The sequence below is a fragment of the Coturnix japonica genome, chromosome 2 (assembly GCF_001577835.2).
Source record: "Coturnix japonica isolate 7356 chromosome 2, Coturnix japonica 2.1, whole genome shotgun sequence".
Taxonomy (NCBI): Eukaryota; Metazoa; Chordata; class Aves; order Galliformes; family Phasianidae; genus Coturnix; species Coturnix japonica.
This window is the reverse complement of record NC_029517.1, coordinates 14,937,196-14,954,810: the sequence shown is the minus strand read 5'-3', so window position 1 is coordinate 14,954,810 and position 17,615 is coordinate 14,937,196. Positions and strand designations below refer to the sequence as shown.

At 38.7% G+C, this 17,615-nt stretch overlaps 1 protein-coding gene across 1 annotated transcript in view; it reads left to right on the top strand.

Moving 5' to 3' along the window:
• The window catches only part of GPR158 (G protein-coupled receptor 158), a 165,006-nt gene that overhangs the window by 136,769 nt on the left and 10,622 nt on the right, over positions 1-17,615 (top strand). Inside the window, exons 7-8 of the mRNA XM_015853313.2 lie at positions 5,790-6,028; positions 15,933-16,071. Of these exons, the coding sequence (XP_015708799.1) occupies positions 5,790-6,028; positions 15,933-16,071 (378 nt within the window). The remainder of the gene's footprint in view (positions 1-5,789; positions 6,029-15,932; positions 16,072-17,615) is intronic.

Sequence of the window (17,615 nt, the reverse complement as noted above, 5' to 3'; positions counted from 1 at the left end):
TTGCAGACTGGGGATGCTTCAGAAGCCTCTACTGGTCTGCACATTAACAGGTTCTCAAGGATAGCTGCCCCAGACTGTGAAATGGTGAGCTAAATCTAGCCGTCAGGCTGTGGGGTCTCACAACAGTGGGGAAACACCTTTATTGATTGCAAAACCTGTTGAAAATCTCTTAAGTGTTGTTTTTCCTAAAGCTGCAATTCTTCAAATTATGTAAATGGATCAGATGTCTATTGTATTTAGCTTAAAAGGAAGGAGATATTTTGGCTTTGTGGCCACCTTCAAAATGTGGGAATAGTACTGTGTTTTCCAATTTGGGCTTACTGTTTTCTGCTCAGAAGTACAATGCTTGCCAGTGAAATAAGAAAGCAGAAAGGAAAGAAAAGCTTTATGGATCAAGACATGTAACCATCCTCAAATTTACTTTGGTCTGGATTTGGATTTTACCCGTAGCAAGACTTTTGCTATCAATAGTGTGCCTATTTTAAGAAGAGAAGCTTTGGCATAAGGTTTTGACCAGCTATCTTACTGTTGATCACAAGAAAACGGCTCTGACATTCAGAAAGGTTGCTGCAATTGTCTGTGGATGTTTTCAGCGGGAGAGAATGCCTTTGTGGAGCAGCACTAACAAGGAAGAGGATTTGTGTCGTCCCCACTGCTTTAACTCATCAGCCTTTATTAAAGGAAATGGTGTGAGCCAAACCAGGAGGGGAGTTGGCTTTGTAAGCTTTAACTCCACAGCACTCTGTGAAGCAAATTTTGTAATGAAAGTCCTGAAAATGTTTTGACCTGTTGTGGGAGAGGATTGCCTACAGGCAGTGCTTAAATCTATTTTCACACTGTAAGCTTCCTGATAAATAGTCACCTTGAGATCTTTTGTGCCGCCTATTCTGAAAGTCTTTGATAGGGGTAAGGTACTGAATGGCCTTAAGATTTACTGAAAGTTAATAATCACCTGATGATTTCTTAAGAAGCAAATAATTAGCTTAGCCAGAGCTTGTATAGCCTGAAGAATTTATAATCTTCAGACTGAAGTCTAGCTGCAGGAGCTTTAACAATCAATGAAATAAGGTTTCTGTCACTAAATCACCTCAAATTTGAATGAAGAGCTCAGGAAGATTGGTTCGCTTACGTAGAAAAACGTCTGAGGACCTGACCTCATTTTTAGCAAGAGAGGGATGTAATTATTTAAACATGTTATTGAAATGGCTATGTCAACCATTTTGTTGTAGATCCAGGAGGAGGTAGTGTTATGCCTACCCCACCACCACAGGGTTTTCAGAAATTTAGGAATCTCCCACAAGATTCTGTGTTTGTGAGCTCTATAGTGACCAAAAGTAACAGGTGCCATAACTGGCAGACAGGAGGAATGCTTGTGTGTATGGTCAGACTGAAGGGCCCTTTGCAAGGCACTGAGCATGGTCACTGTCAAAGTGATCTGCAGGAGCTCTGTACAGTCCGGGCTTGGCCCAGATGTCAGGTGCTTCACTGGCACTCCGTAGTTCTGCTAATCTCAGCAGGATTCAAGAAGGCATTAGAGCAGTAAGTTTATTAGAAGAGATAATTAGCACAAAGCAGATGAGGATTTCATAAAGGAGACTTGGTCCTGCATCACCAAGGCCTAGTTATGTGGGCACAGCCAGGCTCCAGCTGAGCTTTCTTGCTTCCCAACTCCCCTATACTTGGAGCATCTATTGGCACACACCCAGGATGGGTAAATCCAGCTGAGGAATCATCTGATGGGACACATCTAGAGAGTATGGTGATGTGAACAAAAACCCTTCAAAAAGCAACACACACACACAGGTTCAGTGACTGGCAGCCAAGCAGAACAGATGCATGCAGCTGGGCAGTGAGCTGTGGAGCAAGCAGGCACAGGAGAAAGACAAAGCCTGGCTGATCTGCCAAAGGACTCCAGCTACTGTCCTTGGGATCAGCTGCAGACAGAGAAAGCTCTTTGATCTGTATTCCACCAGGAAGTTGAGCTTTTCTCAGGTGGGAGGTAAAAGAAGAAAACAAAGCACGTGTATGACATGAAAAAGGATAGAATCTAGGCTACATTTAAAGAAACAACGGATCATTCAGTTTGCTCATTGCAGGCTTGCTGACAGATTGACAGAAAGAATCTACTTCAAGTCAATATATTTTCATTAAAACAAGTCATGTTTTTTATACTCTTTCTATGCTATTCAAAATGCATGATACTGAGAGGCCAGTGCTACTCATGGGAATGGGTGAGTGGTTCTGATTGCAGTGGGAAACTCTTGGATTATTTTTGCTTCCTAATAACCTGAGCCTTCCCTTGAGCTATTTGTGAATTCCCTTCCAAGATTTCTGAACTTCCTCAGTCTGGTGAAACTGTTGGTAATTAGAGCAGCCCAGATTATTCCCTATACATTGGTGCAGAGCCAGGGCTTTCATCAAAGCACTGGAGAATTACCTTTATAACATTTCAGTGTCACATAATGCATTTTGTCAAGTCTTCCCCCATGCAGTATGAATATTCCTATTTTTAAAGGCATGGCACAAGACATGTAACATTGAAACTAATGTAGGAAAGTACTGAGTGGGTTATCAGCATGTCCTGATCCGCGTGTCTTTGCTTATGAATGATAGCTTTTAACAGATACCAAAATAAAATAGATTTTAACTCATCTTCACAGATCTTCACAGCCTAGTTTTCTAGCCATGCATCTGAGGTATTTTTACAGTACATTACCTTCCGTTAATAGAAAAACACTTCAAAACTCTGCAGAAGGTGTCAATGAAACTGTACTTTCAAAACAGCAAATTTGAAAGTAAATATAATTTGTTAGAATATCACTGTTCCCCAATCACTCAGTACCCAAGGCTACTGCTCAGTCATTTGTTAGTGTACCATCAGGATATCCTCATATATTTATTAACCACATGGAATGGGAGCTCTCTAAAGTATTCACACACTCAAGTTTCCTAATTGTTGTACCTTTAACTGGCCAGGCTGTGATGTGTAAGATGCAGGTCTCAGCCAAGGTTTGCTGAGATTGTAGATGGTCAGGTTCAGTAAAGCAAAAAAAAAAAACAACCTAATTTCATTGAGTATCTTCTTCTGGGCTGGACTTCAGGCCTGTTTTGTTGTAAAGCCATGACGAATCATGTGGGAAATAGTGAGTGATTTGGAGACTTTCAGCCAAGATGTGGTATAGAAAGCTGTTCATTTCTATCCCTCAGTTGGATTTCATTCTTTAGAGCCTAAAGGCAATAACTGATGGTATGAATGCATCTAACTTGGGTCTTCAGTGTTGATGCTCTTTCTTTAGGAATCTTTTGTGGTTCATAGATAAAGCCTGCTCTCAGTATTTGTGCGTGTGCGTATGTGTCAAGTGTGAGGTATGAGATCTCTTTTGTATTGGCAAGGTGCCTTATTTGGGCTGTAGGTACCTCTTCACTACTTTCAATAGAATCACTTTGGTATGCCAGTTCTAAGTCACTGATCTCATGTTCACTGTTACTCCAGAAAAAGCAGATAAGGCTTAATCCCTCCCCCATAGGAAGTCAATATAATTCATAAGAGCTCTTGACCTCTTATCTTTCTGATGTAGCTTTCATGTCACAATAAAAATCATCAGTCTGGAACAGAACAGTTTGACAGGATGACTCAGTAAAGCCACAAAATGACAGATACTAGAAATAAAAAGCAAACAACCCGTGCCAGGTCATTGCAGTCAGAGCTGGATCCTTCACCTGTTGTGCCTACTGCATAAACAGCTAATGGTACTAAGAGCCGCACTTTCTGTTCACAGGGTGGATTATTGAAATTATTACCTGAAAATTTAGTATGATCTCATTTATTTTCTAAGATTATGGACTCCATCTAACAGCAGCAGCCATGGCTTTGCTTGCAGTTCCCAGACTGATAATCCCAGCCAGCCCTGAAACTAGCATGTTCCTTATCTCTACTTCATATCACTTCTTCTCCTGTCTGCTGGGCTGCCCTGCATTCTTAGCTCTCCGTGTTTGCAACCAAGTCCTCACCTTGTCCATCTATGCAGAACTGGGACAAAAAACCAACTTTTTCAACCCAATATATGAATATAGAACACTCCAGAAAAAGGGGATTAAGTATTGCCTACTGAGAATTCAGAGCAGAGATTTGCCCACTTGTCTGATGGAGAGCACATCATCAGGCAACACATTTCCTAGGCAGTTTGATCTCATATTGCTGCAGTTTGGCTTTTATGGTGAACTCAGATGGTGTCTGAATCAGAGGTGCAGGAAGGTGAATGATGCTACAGCACGGTGAGTGGGCCTGCTCTTGGTAGGAACTCATGGGGACACGTTTTTGCTCTGATACACGGTCATTAATACACAGAGGAGACTGATTCTATGCACCTGCCAGTGGTGAAAGGGTGATCAGCATGCATTTGGGTTCAAATCACCACGGGAAGATGAGAGAATTGCTGCTCTGGACTTCAGGTTCTTCTGAAGCCCTTTTAGTCAGACAAACTGTAGCTGTGAAAAGCTAGTGCCTCTGATTTCATTACAAAAAGAATCTGTCTTTCTCCTTCCAAGAAGCTAAGTACTCATCGGTGTTCAGAGTGTGGAGGAGGAAAGTCTTTGTTCATATTAAATTTTGGTGCTCTAAAAAGGAAGGATTTACTGACACTGCCTGGAACAAGGGTGCTGTAGCTGATGAAGGCAGAGAGAAATTGTCTGCCTTGCATCTGTGGAGTTTCCTGCCTATCCTTCCTGAAGGCTTTGGGAAGCTGCTTCAGACATAAAGCACTTAGCATCTGTAAAGGGAGAGGAGAACATCTATCAAACACGGGAAGATCAAAAACTGTGACTCCCTGTGGAGTGACTGTTGGGAGGGAAACAGCTGAATAATGTTGAACACATCCAGCTCTCTGACTTCACCTAATGCACACTGTGAAGGCTGTGTTTGTAGTCAAAGGATGAATCATTTCCATGGATAGGGAAAAGATTTTGAGCTTTTGCCTTAAAAGACACTGCGCTATTATTTGTTTGAGAGGTAACACCACTTGCTTTTGCCTCCGTTTAGACAAAAATAAACATAAATATTAATCTGGAGTGTTTTTAAATTTATTTTTTTTTCCTGGAATTTCCATGAGATGACCTGGGAGGTGGTTGAGGTGCTTGTTATGCTGTAAATGTTGGAGATCTGGCACGGGCTTTTAAAAACTTCAAGTTCCCTAAACCTCAGCAATAATTAGTCCCACGTGGATAGCAAGACATTCAGTGCCCATGCTCATGCTTCAGAATCCACAGCTACAGTAGTTTTGAGTAAAAATCATTGGGACAATTCAATCCTTCATCTTGAAAGTGCCTTTCACGACTGCTTCTACAAGAATCAGAAAGCTCTGTGGGAAGAATATCCAATGGGGGAACAGCATGACTAGGGTTGAGCTGACAGTCAGCACTGTAATGAAATAAAATCTGGTGCACGTGGTTGCTGTTTTATGGATGTGACCTTCTCTTTTCCAAGACAAGAGTCTTCCACTGGGAGCTGAAATGTACGAAACAGCCTGACAACACAGCATGTCAGCGCGTGTCTCGACCATAAGTATAGCTAATATTTCCTATTAGTGCTGTGTAGCACTCTCTGGGCAGCAATCAGTTCCATTTAAATAAGATGAATATAAAAGTAATAATGTTTCAGGTTTTACTCTTGTAATGCTGTCAAGGGAAGAAATGTTGATTTTTTAATAGTCTGATAGTGAAATAAAATGAAAATATAATTCTTACAACATGGTTAGTGCTCTTTTTAATTCTACCCTGTCTGAATTTTTTAGGGTTTTGAAGGTATTCCTGTCCAGAACTGCTCAGCGTATTCCATATATGACAGGTGGGAGAGTGATGAGGATGCTGGCTGTAATTCTCCTGGTAGTCTTTTGGTTTCTTGTTGGCTGGACTTCTGCAATAACCCAAAATCTGGAGAGAAACATTCCTCTAATTGGTCAAGGGCAAACATCTGACCACCTGATCTTCAATATGTGCCTCACGGACCGCTGGGATTACATGATGGCTGTTGGTATGTTCATTTTCTAGTTTATCTTCTAATGTCTAAAATAAGGCTTAGTTGCTATTTGTTTACATTTCTTTTCCTTTTAGAATATATTAGAGCTTTATTAGGCTTCATAACATCATTAGAATAGCATGAAGGAGAATGAAATTTTGGCTTATATGTTTTTAAATGGGCTGAGATTAAAATAACTAAAATGTACTGAGAATTATGTGACTTTCAAAGGTTTGTAACTAAGACAATAGTAACAAGGTGATTGGTGCTCCAGAAATGGGGTTTTTTTTTTTGATTGCTGAATATATCTAACTATTCTACACTAGTACGTTGAGAACTTATGGTAGGAATAACTGTGGAGGGCTTTACACTTCTGCCCCGCAAAACTGGACAGTGCTGTTGTATGAGGAGGGAGAGAACTTGCAAGAACACTCTTTCATATAAAACTGCACATACTTTAATACAAAAGCAATGGGAATAGGAAATGCATACCAAACTTTTCAACTTAATACATTTTCTAGATATGCTGTCAGGGGTTAGGATAGGTAGGAGCTAAAAATGCCACACTGCAGAGTTCAGTTCTGTCATACCAAGGAAAAAATATGACACATTTTGTTTCCTTAATTTTATAGTGTTATAATGTACCATGCCAGGGTGTAGCTATATGGTGAAACGTTCTTTATCCCAATCACTGGATAGTTTCATTGCATCTGCACCTAGAACCCTTGGTTCCAGTACAGCGCAGGTCTGCCACCCACACTCAAATACATAAATGTTTTGAAATCTTATCTAAGTATTTATCTTTCTGCCCTTTCTTTCCTTCGCGAGAGACCTGCTGCTGAAAATAAGGGGAAGGTAAAGCATTTCACATGGGAGTGAAGGCAAGATGGATAGAAACAAACAGTGATATTTGGAGTATTTTCACTGAGAGTGGAGTACAGAATGCCAGTGTGTATTAACACACAACATTTTAAAGGACAAACCACTTCACCAAGGACTTTCCACAGCTCTAAGTTACTCGATTCCCTCTCATCCCTGTGCTGTGCTCTGCTCTTCCCTCCTTCATATAAGATCTCTCAGGCACACTGCTCCTCATTTGTGGATGTTCTCATGGGTAAACAATGTGAAGAGAAGTATAAATAAGTATGACGTATTCACCAATTAACCCGACTTATCCCGGGATCTGAACTGTCTGGGGGAGAGAGACACAAACATGGATGCCATCATGTCTTCTCTCAATTTATTGCTGCGTCACACACCTTATATACCATCCTAAATCCCACGCAGACGCGTACACCCGCTACGCAAAACCCGATGCACGCGAGACAACCTAGACACACACCTACCTAAATCCCCACCCACTAACTCTTAACCTACAGGCCTAACTCAGCTATTCTAGAACACTCCATCTACTCAGAACTACTGTATGCACTCATAAATCCTTGCAAAGACAACTTAACACCCCAACACAAGTACTTCTTGAAATGTGACTCCATCTGGGCCCTTTTGGAGGGATATACTAAGAAAATAGAACTCTGTTTTGTCATAATACAACAGTATTATCACCAGAGATGATGTAAAATTAATAACAAATGAGAATTAAATGTGCAACATGGTGTCATCTTCAATGATCCATTCTGGATGAAAATTTTACTGCATTTCACAGCCAGTAATACAGGGTAGGATTATTAAAACTTTGATGCCAGTAGTTGTTGCATAATGGCCAACAAATGTATTTATTCCCTTCATCTTACAACTGCGGTAGTGAACTGAATAACAACTCAGATGTTAATGGCTAAATATGACCTGTTTGATACTAAATGACGTGTTGGAAATAGAAAAGATTGTTTTTTTAAGAGAAACTTACATCTAGAGGGGTTTTTAATGTTTCTTTTTGTTTTCAAAATGCAATCAAGCATAGTACAGACAAAGCTGACTCACAAGCCTGAATACAGTTGGTTATAATTTCCTTTGTTCGGGCCTTTTGTGCACCCGAACTACCTTGTAAACATTTGTGCAAGTCTTCAGTATGTCTGTGTACACTTGAAGGTGTTTATTGTTAATAGAGTCTGAAAAGCTTACAGCCAGGAGGACCTAGTTCCAAAGCTAGATAATCTATATCAAAGAGCTATCAGGAGAAATATACATAATGCAGAACCCCTTTCATTCCTGCAGTTGACTGGGAACAGCCTTCTGAAGGATTTTATGCTGCAAGTTATGTGATAGATTATGATATTTGATTTAAAGTGGCAAATAAAAATGTATGATGATAATTTGTGAAAGATTTGTTAATTAATTTAATGTAGCTGGGCACAGGACTTTATACAAAGCTAATTAATATTTTGTAATATATTCTGTCACCTGTAGCCAATGCTCCAATGCCTCACTGTTTTTCACCCTTCTGGCGTTGTCTCACTGAAATGTAGAGATGGAATTTTCAAGGTCACAGATTAGCAAAGTGAGAATTAACAAGTCTCTGTTAGAAAGTCATAATGAGATGAAGCCTTTATGCTACCAGAGATTACTGGAGCTAGGACTTATGAAGCATTTTCCATACTAATCATCCTACTTAGTCTCTGTCTCCTGAGACTCTTATTGCAGTGAATGTTTTATATTTACATTTCCATTAAATTTGAGAGGGTGCTCTGTGAGAATAGTATGGACTCAGACATAAAAGGTTGTCAACATTTTTAACACTGTCTTTTTGCTCTGATATGCTGATGAGAGAAATTTGCCTTCAGTAAATGCTTATCAGTGTAACGTAATGTAAGTTATTATGTACTTTCCTTGGTGTTGGATATTTGTGGGTATTCTAATTCGCACTTGCCTGGATTCTTTCATTTCCATTGTGTTTGTGCACCACTGTTGGAGCTATGGGATCCATCTCCTAGACAAGCCATGGCATGGATCTCAAGCTGAGATATTAGAGAAAGACCTGAGGGTCTGAAAAGGCTCATCATCAAAGTCTTTCTGTTATGGCTTGAATAAATCCTATACCTCTACCTGCCACAGCCTGATTTCTGATTTCAAGTTAGAATAAAATGGCTGAAAAACTTGTGGTAACCAAAGGCTTGTGGTGTCACAGATCAAACTATTATTCTTTACCTGGAGGGAAGAATCATCTTAGTGAAAGAGATGTAAGCGCAGTACTCAAAAAAATGACCACTAAAAGAAAAACAAAATAATAAGTTTAATGTGCAGAGCCCCTGGCAAGAGAGAAAGATAGAGATAAAATCTTGGTGCATGGAGGATCCTGTCTTCATTAGGACCAGAGTTTTACCCAATGTGGACAGCATTTAAGCTCTCATCTTTTAAAAATCCCCATGTGTATCCTGTGTGTGTTTTTTGACATTTTATTTAAACCAGAAGTTAAAGGCAGGTTTTAAACAAATGCAGCTGGGTGTTTTTCCTAAGCACAAGTGTGATTCCCAGCTGGCAGGAGCTGTGCTCCTCTGGCTTAGCTGCTGCACTACTTGGGAGTTCAGGTTTTGGGTTCTGGATATCAAGGGAATTTCAAACACACAACTCTGTCATAATTACGGAATGCCCTCAGCCAGGAAAAGGAACAAAGGAGTATTTTAGTCTCTGTTCCCAAAAGGGTTTCCTCCCACTGTTCATTTGTTAATATTTAAACTATATAATCCTTGCATCTGAAGAGGATATGAATTGGCAGGACCGGCTCTGACAGATTGAGAATTAAGGGTTCCCTTAAAGTTCTGAGTTAGGGCATTGTGGCACAGCCTCATAAAGACCCCCTTATTAAGTTTTGTACAGGCCCTCAGCTGCATTCTGTGAATGAGTGATTATTATTTCTTTTTGTTATCCCCATTTGATGTGGTCCTATGCCATATTTAGAGTACTTTGTTCAGAGTATTCAGTGAATGAAGATCGTTAATTTCCAAATGGGCATTCTTGAACCATGTTCTCCTTAGCATGAATGTACAAAGATTAATGCCAAAAATTGTCAGCAACAGCTATCTCTTTTGAGTGCTCTCTTGAGACATCTGGTAACTAATTCTTCTGAGCTGTGTTTATAGCCTTCTCTGTGTGGAAAGCCCAGCCAGAAGGTAATTATTAGAATTCAACACTGGTGAAGATCTGCCTTTAGTTTTCATGTTAAGACTCTCAGAAAATGTGAAAATAGCGATTGCTTGTGAAAGGCTTACTCTAAGCGATGCAACCAGGGCTGTCTAAAGTTTTTACAGCAGAAATGGGAAGTGAATCCTGTTTTACAAAGAAACCTTCTGCAGCTTTCACTACAAGACTGCCCTTTTTTTATTGTAACCCACTGCTCTTCATGCCATGTACATCTCTTTCATAGTCCCTATTACCAATTATGTGTGCGATCTCAGTCTCCCATCACTAGAACAAAGTAAATCTTAAGTAAGTGTAGGGAAGAGCAACAAAGGCAACTAGAAATGTCTCCTCTACAAGACTAAATGAAGTGGGGCAATTCATTCATCTTGGATTAACTGCATCTGTCAATTTAATTTAAAATAAAGCATGTTTAAGGGTGATGGAAAGTGAAATTTTCCCCCAAAAGTAATGCTCTGTTTTTCTTTCTTCTTTTATAATGAGCAGTCAACATTTTTCAGTTTTCCTTTCTCAGAAGTAGTTGGAACCCTTGGTCTGAGCAGTTCAAGTTGCAGTGCCCCCGGCAGTGACATTCATTGTTCTTTATACCTGCCCCATCACAGACGAAAGCCGATAACCCTTCTGTAGTCACTGTTTGTACAAAGTGTTTCTCCTAAGGAAACCAGTAACAGCTTGTCTCAGCCACATTTGTGTATCAGTAAGTTCTGTATTCAGATTCTTCTGCAAGCCACCTGTGGGAGGAGAAGGCTTTGGGAGAGGCTAGGAGATGCTATGACTTCCTCTTGTCTAGGCAGCAGAATCCATTTCTTGTATGGTTTCAAGTCTTTCCCATCCTTCAACTATTTTGGATACTGTTGGCCTTTGCTTTCATCCTCTTTAAGATATAAGAGAAGCAGTCCCACACTCAGCTTGCTTCTCCATCTTCCACCTACTCAGAAGTGGATGATGGGGCACAAGAGAGTGGTCAACAGGCTTTAATAGCAGTGTGCTCAGTTCTGCTGCAGACTGCAACAAAAAAAATTCTAGGTTGGTCCCCAGCTAGCAAGAAGAACAGCAAGAAGAAAGTTCTGAGATTGAGTGGTGACTTCTGCATTTGCAGAGGAGCTCTGAGGCACGAAGTTAGAATTCAGTTCTCCTGCATGTGCTCAAGACCTTTTTTCTCCTGCAGCATTTTGTCTTGTTCACTAGGCATCTAAAATGTTGTTTGCAACAAATTATACAGCTTTCTTTATTAACCAACCTTGATTTATCGCTGGAATTTCTCTGTCATGTGCATTAAATGAGTCTGGTCTCCCAAGAAATGATATGGTTTATTGAAGATTATAACACACAGAAAAGCAATTTAAAATTGCACACGTGTTGTTATAATTTAAAGCTGTTCAAGTTTTAGAGATTCCAAAGCTGTAAAAGTAAAGATGAAGGAATTTCCTAAAGCCTCAAAGAAGAGTTATTGTATAAACCTCGCTAAAAAATTGAGTGTCATATTTATTTATTTCCCATGTTTCCTTATATGATTTTTTGCTTTCCTGAATGTTTTCTTACCTTTCCTGATGTCATACCCTTACTGCCTTTACATCCTTTGCCATCTTTAGGTGCTTTTCCCTTGCCCTTTCAAGTGTCAGGAAGGTCTGATCTAAATCCTGAAAGAGTGGGAAGGTTGGAATGGGATGATCTTAATGTCCCTTCCAGTGTTCTGTAATCCTATGATTCCATGGCTGTCTCTGGACACAGTTGTGCCTTATATGAAATTCTTGTATGAAAGAGTAGTTGACAGTGCAGACAACTGCACATAAATACACTATCTCAGATCTTCAAGAAGTTTGAGTCAAGAAGACCAACCTGAGTGTGTCTTTCTTTACACAACAGATATGTATCATGTACTGTGGATATCTCATTGTCACTCGTTATCAGAAGGTGCAGAGTATGAACAATGGCCCAGGCAGATCCCAGCTGGGCAGGCATGGACTGCCCTTAGTTGTAATAGGGTACAGGCTGGTCCAGTGTGGTGGGTAATGGATCTAAGTGTTCCAAAATGCTCCCTTTTCTAACACGATGGACAGTACAAACAGAAGCAATGATCATATTTTTAAAATGCTAAAGAATATATATAACCAGGCAGGTTGATTAGATAATGCAAAGATCAAATAAAATGTTATATTTTAAAAAAAGTAACTAGCAAGAGATACACTTAAAGATTAATTAATTAATGCACATGGCATATTGAGGCCACGTTGTGTTTACATCTCACCTTCCATTCATATCTCCATCCATCTATGTCTCTAAAGCAGTTGTTTCTTTTCTTAGTCTTTTGTCTGTCGGAGATTTGCTTCCATCTGAATGCCTGGTTTGGACAGTTATAAAATAGCTACTGCAAATCTTTTAATATTTTTTTTTTTACTTCCCATTCCCTGTCCATATATCTGTTGGTAAATCACTCACATAGGAATTCCCATCATTCTTCAGAAGAAGACACTTCTTGTGCTTAATAAGTAAAAAGGGGTAATTTTTAAGCCTTAGGATGAAACATATTTGAAGGACTTAGGCATTTTGGTCTTTGCAAAGAATAGAACTAGAAAGACATCAAAGATAAATCACGCTTAAGGATTTTGCTCTTACATGTTTCACTATCCATCTATCCAGCTATCAACTTAAAGTTAGTTACATCTGTGTTTCATATAACAAATATGTAAGTATATTAGCTTGGTTCATGTTGAGAGATCAGAAAGACTATGTAGGAAAATAATAGAGCAAATTTTAGTATCTTCAGATTTTCATTACAAAATGCTCTAATAGTATGTATCTAATTATGTAAATACAATTTTCCCCCTCAGGCACAACTTCTACACAATACATTTAAGCTGTGTAGTTAGTGGGTTTGATAATAAATTGTTTTTCAATTAATATGTTTTGTTTCTTATCAGTAACAAAATTATCGTTGCATTGGTTTTGGCAACCATAATAACTCTGTTGTTTTACCTTGCGTTTTTAAAGCTACTTCCCATTTGTGTTACATACCAGATGTCACACTAATTATTATCTACATACAGGAATGCTCTTTCTGCTCTAACTATAAAGCTTTTATAAAAGCATTATTCATTGAACAGTAAAAATACTCCAATATATTAATGCTTTGAAATACCCTCCTCTGTCTTAGGAACTCGAAGTATGATCATGAAACTGCAAATTATGAAATTTGCAGAATTAATAAGATCCAAGGATCATTCATTCATACTGCAGTTCATTGTAATTGTCTTTACTATCTGCATACAACTTATTCATTTTCATTTCTGTTCTATCTTTGTATTTTTTTACAGTCTGGATAAAAGCACATATATATTCTTGTAAATATTCAAAGTTGCACCAGATCTTGTTTTAATGGTAAAAATAAGCAAAATTTGGGCCACACTTCTTACACAGAGAGTGCTTTCAGCACATGTTTTCTACATGTACTTTCATGTCATTGAAAGCCCAACATTTTCAAACTTTCAGCATTTATTAGCAGTGGTAACTAATCATTTCTATCAGTAAGAGACTTGAGACTCTTCTCACTTTGGTTGTAGAAGAGAGAGAAAAATGAACCATGTACTTTGGGGGTATGTGCCTGTTATTTCATAATTGGCTCTTATATTAACTATGCAGCTCTACTTCTAATTTCTCTATTCCTTTATTTATTTCTTTATTCCATGATACACTTTGGAAGAAAGGCAGAATGAGAGAAAATAGGCCATGTGGTGAATTCTGGGGAATGCCTTCTGAATTAAGGGCTTCCATTGAACACAGGACAGTAAAATACAGTAATTTGGCTTTAGCATTCTGTGAATGCATTTTCTCATTTTCAGTTTCTTCTTAAATCAATACGGAGCAATTAGAGCAATACATTTCATTACTTTGAAGAGCAGTACATTTCAGTGCCATGATTCTGCATATGCAAGATAAGTGTACTTAAAAACAAAACTGATAATATTTGTAAAGGAGCCTGATGTCTTACTGAAGCAAAATCTGTATTCAGCTTGTTCGGAGAAAACTTGAGGATCAAGATTGCTTGATAGAGAATTCCTTTGTAGGTGTTTTTAAGAAACGAGAATAATACATAGAATTCAGTGGTAGCAGAGCTTCTATACATGGAAAATATTAGAAGTTTTGAAATGTTCTGACACTATGAAGTATGCATCTTATAGCAATTACAGACTGTTAATGGTAGGAGGAACTGGAGGACCTGTTCTCATGAGGTATTCAGTGCAGATATTTTATTTCAGTCTGTTGATTATAGGGGTTCACAGATATTTGTAGACTTATCCAAACCAAACCAGTAATGATTGGTTGATGGCTCTCATAGAGGAAAGTCACCTATCACCTGTTCTAGTTACAACAGAACATGTATTTGCAAAAAGAAGTATGACAAGTAACTGATTTTACATTACATTACATCTTCCTGTATTTTTAATTTAATTTATTTCTATCTTTATATATAGTCAGTAGTAACTTAAGACCCAGTGACAAAGCACAGAATTTCAAAAACCATCAAAAAGCTGAACATGGAATTTTCCTTTAGTGCAGGCAGCTGATTGGATTCAGTTCAGAGCTGAGGAGTTGAGGTAGGGTTCAACTCACACACCCAGATGTCTGTAATGTAGCTACTTGGGGTGGTCATCAGAATGCTTTCAGTTCTAAGGAGAAACATGACATCTTGCCATGTTAGGATGTGATGGCTGGCACCGCAGAGCAGCTCATAGGCAGCAAGAAGACCACTGTCTGAGCATAGGTGAGTTCAGTCCTAACCCTTCCACAAAACACAACTGTCAGTGGATTAGTTACAAAAGTTCAATGAGCCAAAAACAGTGTGTGAGTAACAACAAGATTACATGCAACTTCTGAAGCTGGCTCAGAGCACATTGCAGGGGTCTCTTACAGAACTGAGCTTTGCTTCTCAGGCTTAACCATTTACAGCCACATCAGCCCAGAATGCAAGGCAAGGCATGAAGGTGCCAGCTGTATTCCTGCTATGTGGCAGAGCTGTGTCTGTTTCCTCCAAGGGGAGGTTTTTCAAGGTGGCCATGACATGATTTCAGTTGTATCAAAAGCAAAATGATGTCAAAGCAGAGTGTCTGCTGGAACCTGCAGCCAGAGGACTGGTGGGTGCAGATGACTTAGCTCTAACAGCATAGTCTAAACTGATGCTGACCCTTTCTTCCTTTATTCATTTTTCTTCTAACAGAGAGAAACACGTCATTCGTTATAATTATGTTAGGCCCACAGAAGTGACTCATAATATTATGGGCATCAGCAAAATTAACTGTCATGAACAGTGGAAATTTTTAAACCCGAAATAGATTGTTTTATCTGAGTTACAAACCTTTGAAATGAAAATGTTGACTAAAAAACTTGAAGTCTTTAGCAGCGCCAGTAGCTGCCTCTCTAACAAGAACCAAAGCTACAAGTAATTGTATTTGTTACTTTAAGTAACGTCAAGCTTCTGTAGTACCAGTTTGAAAGATGAGCAAGCACTTATTAGACATTGTCTCAAGGAAGAAATTAATTGATATTGCCTTAAAAGTTTCTATATTGAAAAGCTGAAACACCACAAGTGCAAAGATTCCTGATGTAGAAAGAAATCAGAGTTTAAAATTAAAAGCAGATGTATGATGTACAGTAACAGTATCTGAAAGAGTCTGAATGCCTATGTGTGTAGATATATACATTTATATGTGTATACTGTCTTTATATAGATACTCACACGTGCAGAAGATACTGTAGTACTTCATATTTCCTTCCTTTTTCATCTATAAAACTAATTGCAAATTATTTCTTTTTGTTCTTCTCACAGCTGAATTTTTATTCCTCTTGTGGGGTGTTTATCTCTGCTATGCAGTGCGGACAGTCCCATCAGCATTTCATGAGCCACGTTATATGGCTGTTGCAGTTCACAATGAGCTCATAATCTCTGCTATATTCCATACAATTAGGCAAGTGATCTGTAGATCTAGTAATTAATCATTTGTCTTTCAGGTTTCATATGGTGCAACGTAAAATGGGTAAATGGAATAGGCTGCATAAGGGAAAGTCTCATATTTAATTAATTACTAAACTTAAAACTATTCCCATAGAATTCAAGAATGTACATGATCAACTTGTTAATAATGTATGTTTAGGGTTGTTTTTTTTCCATATTGCTCGCTGATGAGTTATTTGTCCAAAGTTCAGTACACGTGATAAACTAGAGGTAGGAGAAATAGTGTCAGTTTTGACTCACACACCACTCACTGGTTTGTATCCCTAGAAAAGCAGCAGGTAAGAATGTTGATTTATATGAACGTGCCCTGGTGTGTAATGGATTGGTGAGGTGCAGCTGTATGTTGAGATAATTGCACTGGTTTGTGCATGAGGCACAGTGCTTTATATGCTGACTTAAAAACTGTTATGCTGTAACAGCAATAAAACACATGTATTTCTTTGAAAGCTTATAATGAGCTCAGTGTTTCATATTTGTAAATTATCAGAATAGCAACAAGTAAATACGGGTGTTTGCCAGAGCTGCTCCTCAGAGCATCTTGTAATAAGGAATTCAGAACAGCAAGATAGCTCATGCACCAGGAGATTCTTATGACTTGCTTATTACATTCTTACACCTTCTTTGCCTCCTGACAGACCTTATCTACTCTGATTTATTTTTTTACACCACTCCGCTGACAATCTTCAAATACTCCTCTCAGTTTCCAGGTCTGTATCGGATTTCCCATTTCTCTCTGCCTTCCTGATGTTTCCTTCTGTGCTGCAGCATTTTTCTCTGAGTAAACACCAGCAAAAGAAGGAAAAGAAATGTTTCATCTCAGTTCCTGTCAGGTGCTCTTTTTCACTGCCATGGATATAAAGCTCACTACACTTCACAGGCTTGCCACTTTTTCTTTCCTTAATCTTCTCCTAGCCCCATATCTTGACATCTGTGCACATTCAAAATCTCCTTGTTTACTCCCTAACACAAACATATGAAAAAGTGTTTTTAAAATTTCTATTTGGTTGAAATGTTTTTCATTTCATTCTTGGCAGGGTAGGTGTAAAGCTCAGTCACAGTGCTTCTGAATTGCTTACTACTACTAGGGTACATTTGAATTGCCTACAACTCATATGGTAGCCTTTCAGTCAAAATTTCCCCCTAATAATTAATGTTCTAAATCATACTTTAGTCCATGGTAGAAAATATAGAAGGTGCATTAGGAGAAGTATTTTGTGAGCCGTGTTTCTTTTAACAACTGGATGGAAGTAATCATCCAACCCCAAGGATTTTCCTTGAAAAGATGAGAAAAAGGAGAGACTCCTCTCTCTTAGATAGACCTGGTCCTTTTGGTGTTTCTAATCAGGCCAGTGATTTCCTTGTTTTCAGTAGCAAATTTAAAGACTTTTTTCATCTTTCTGAAATGTTCCTACAGTGGCTGATCTTAACCAAGCAAAGAATTCTGAAGTGATTTCTTCTGCCTAAGCCTTCACTTAGAACAAGTGTAATGCAGTTAGG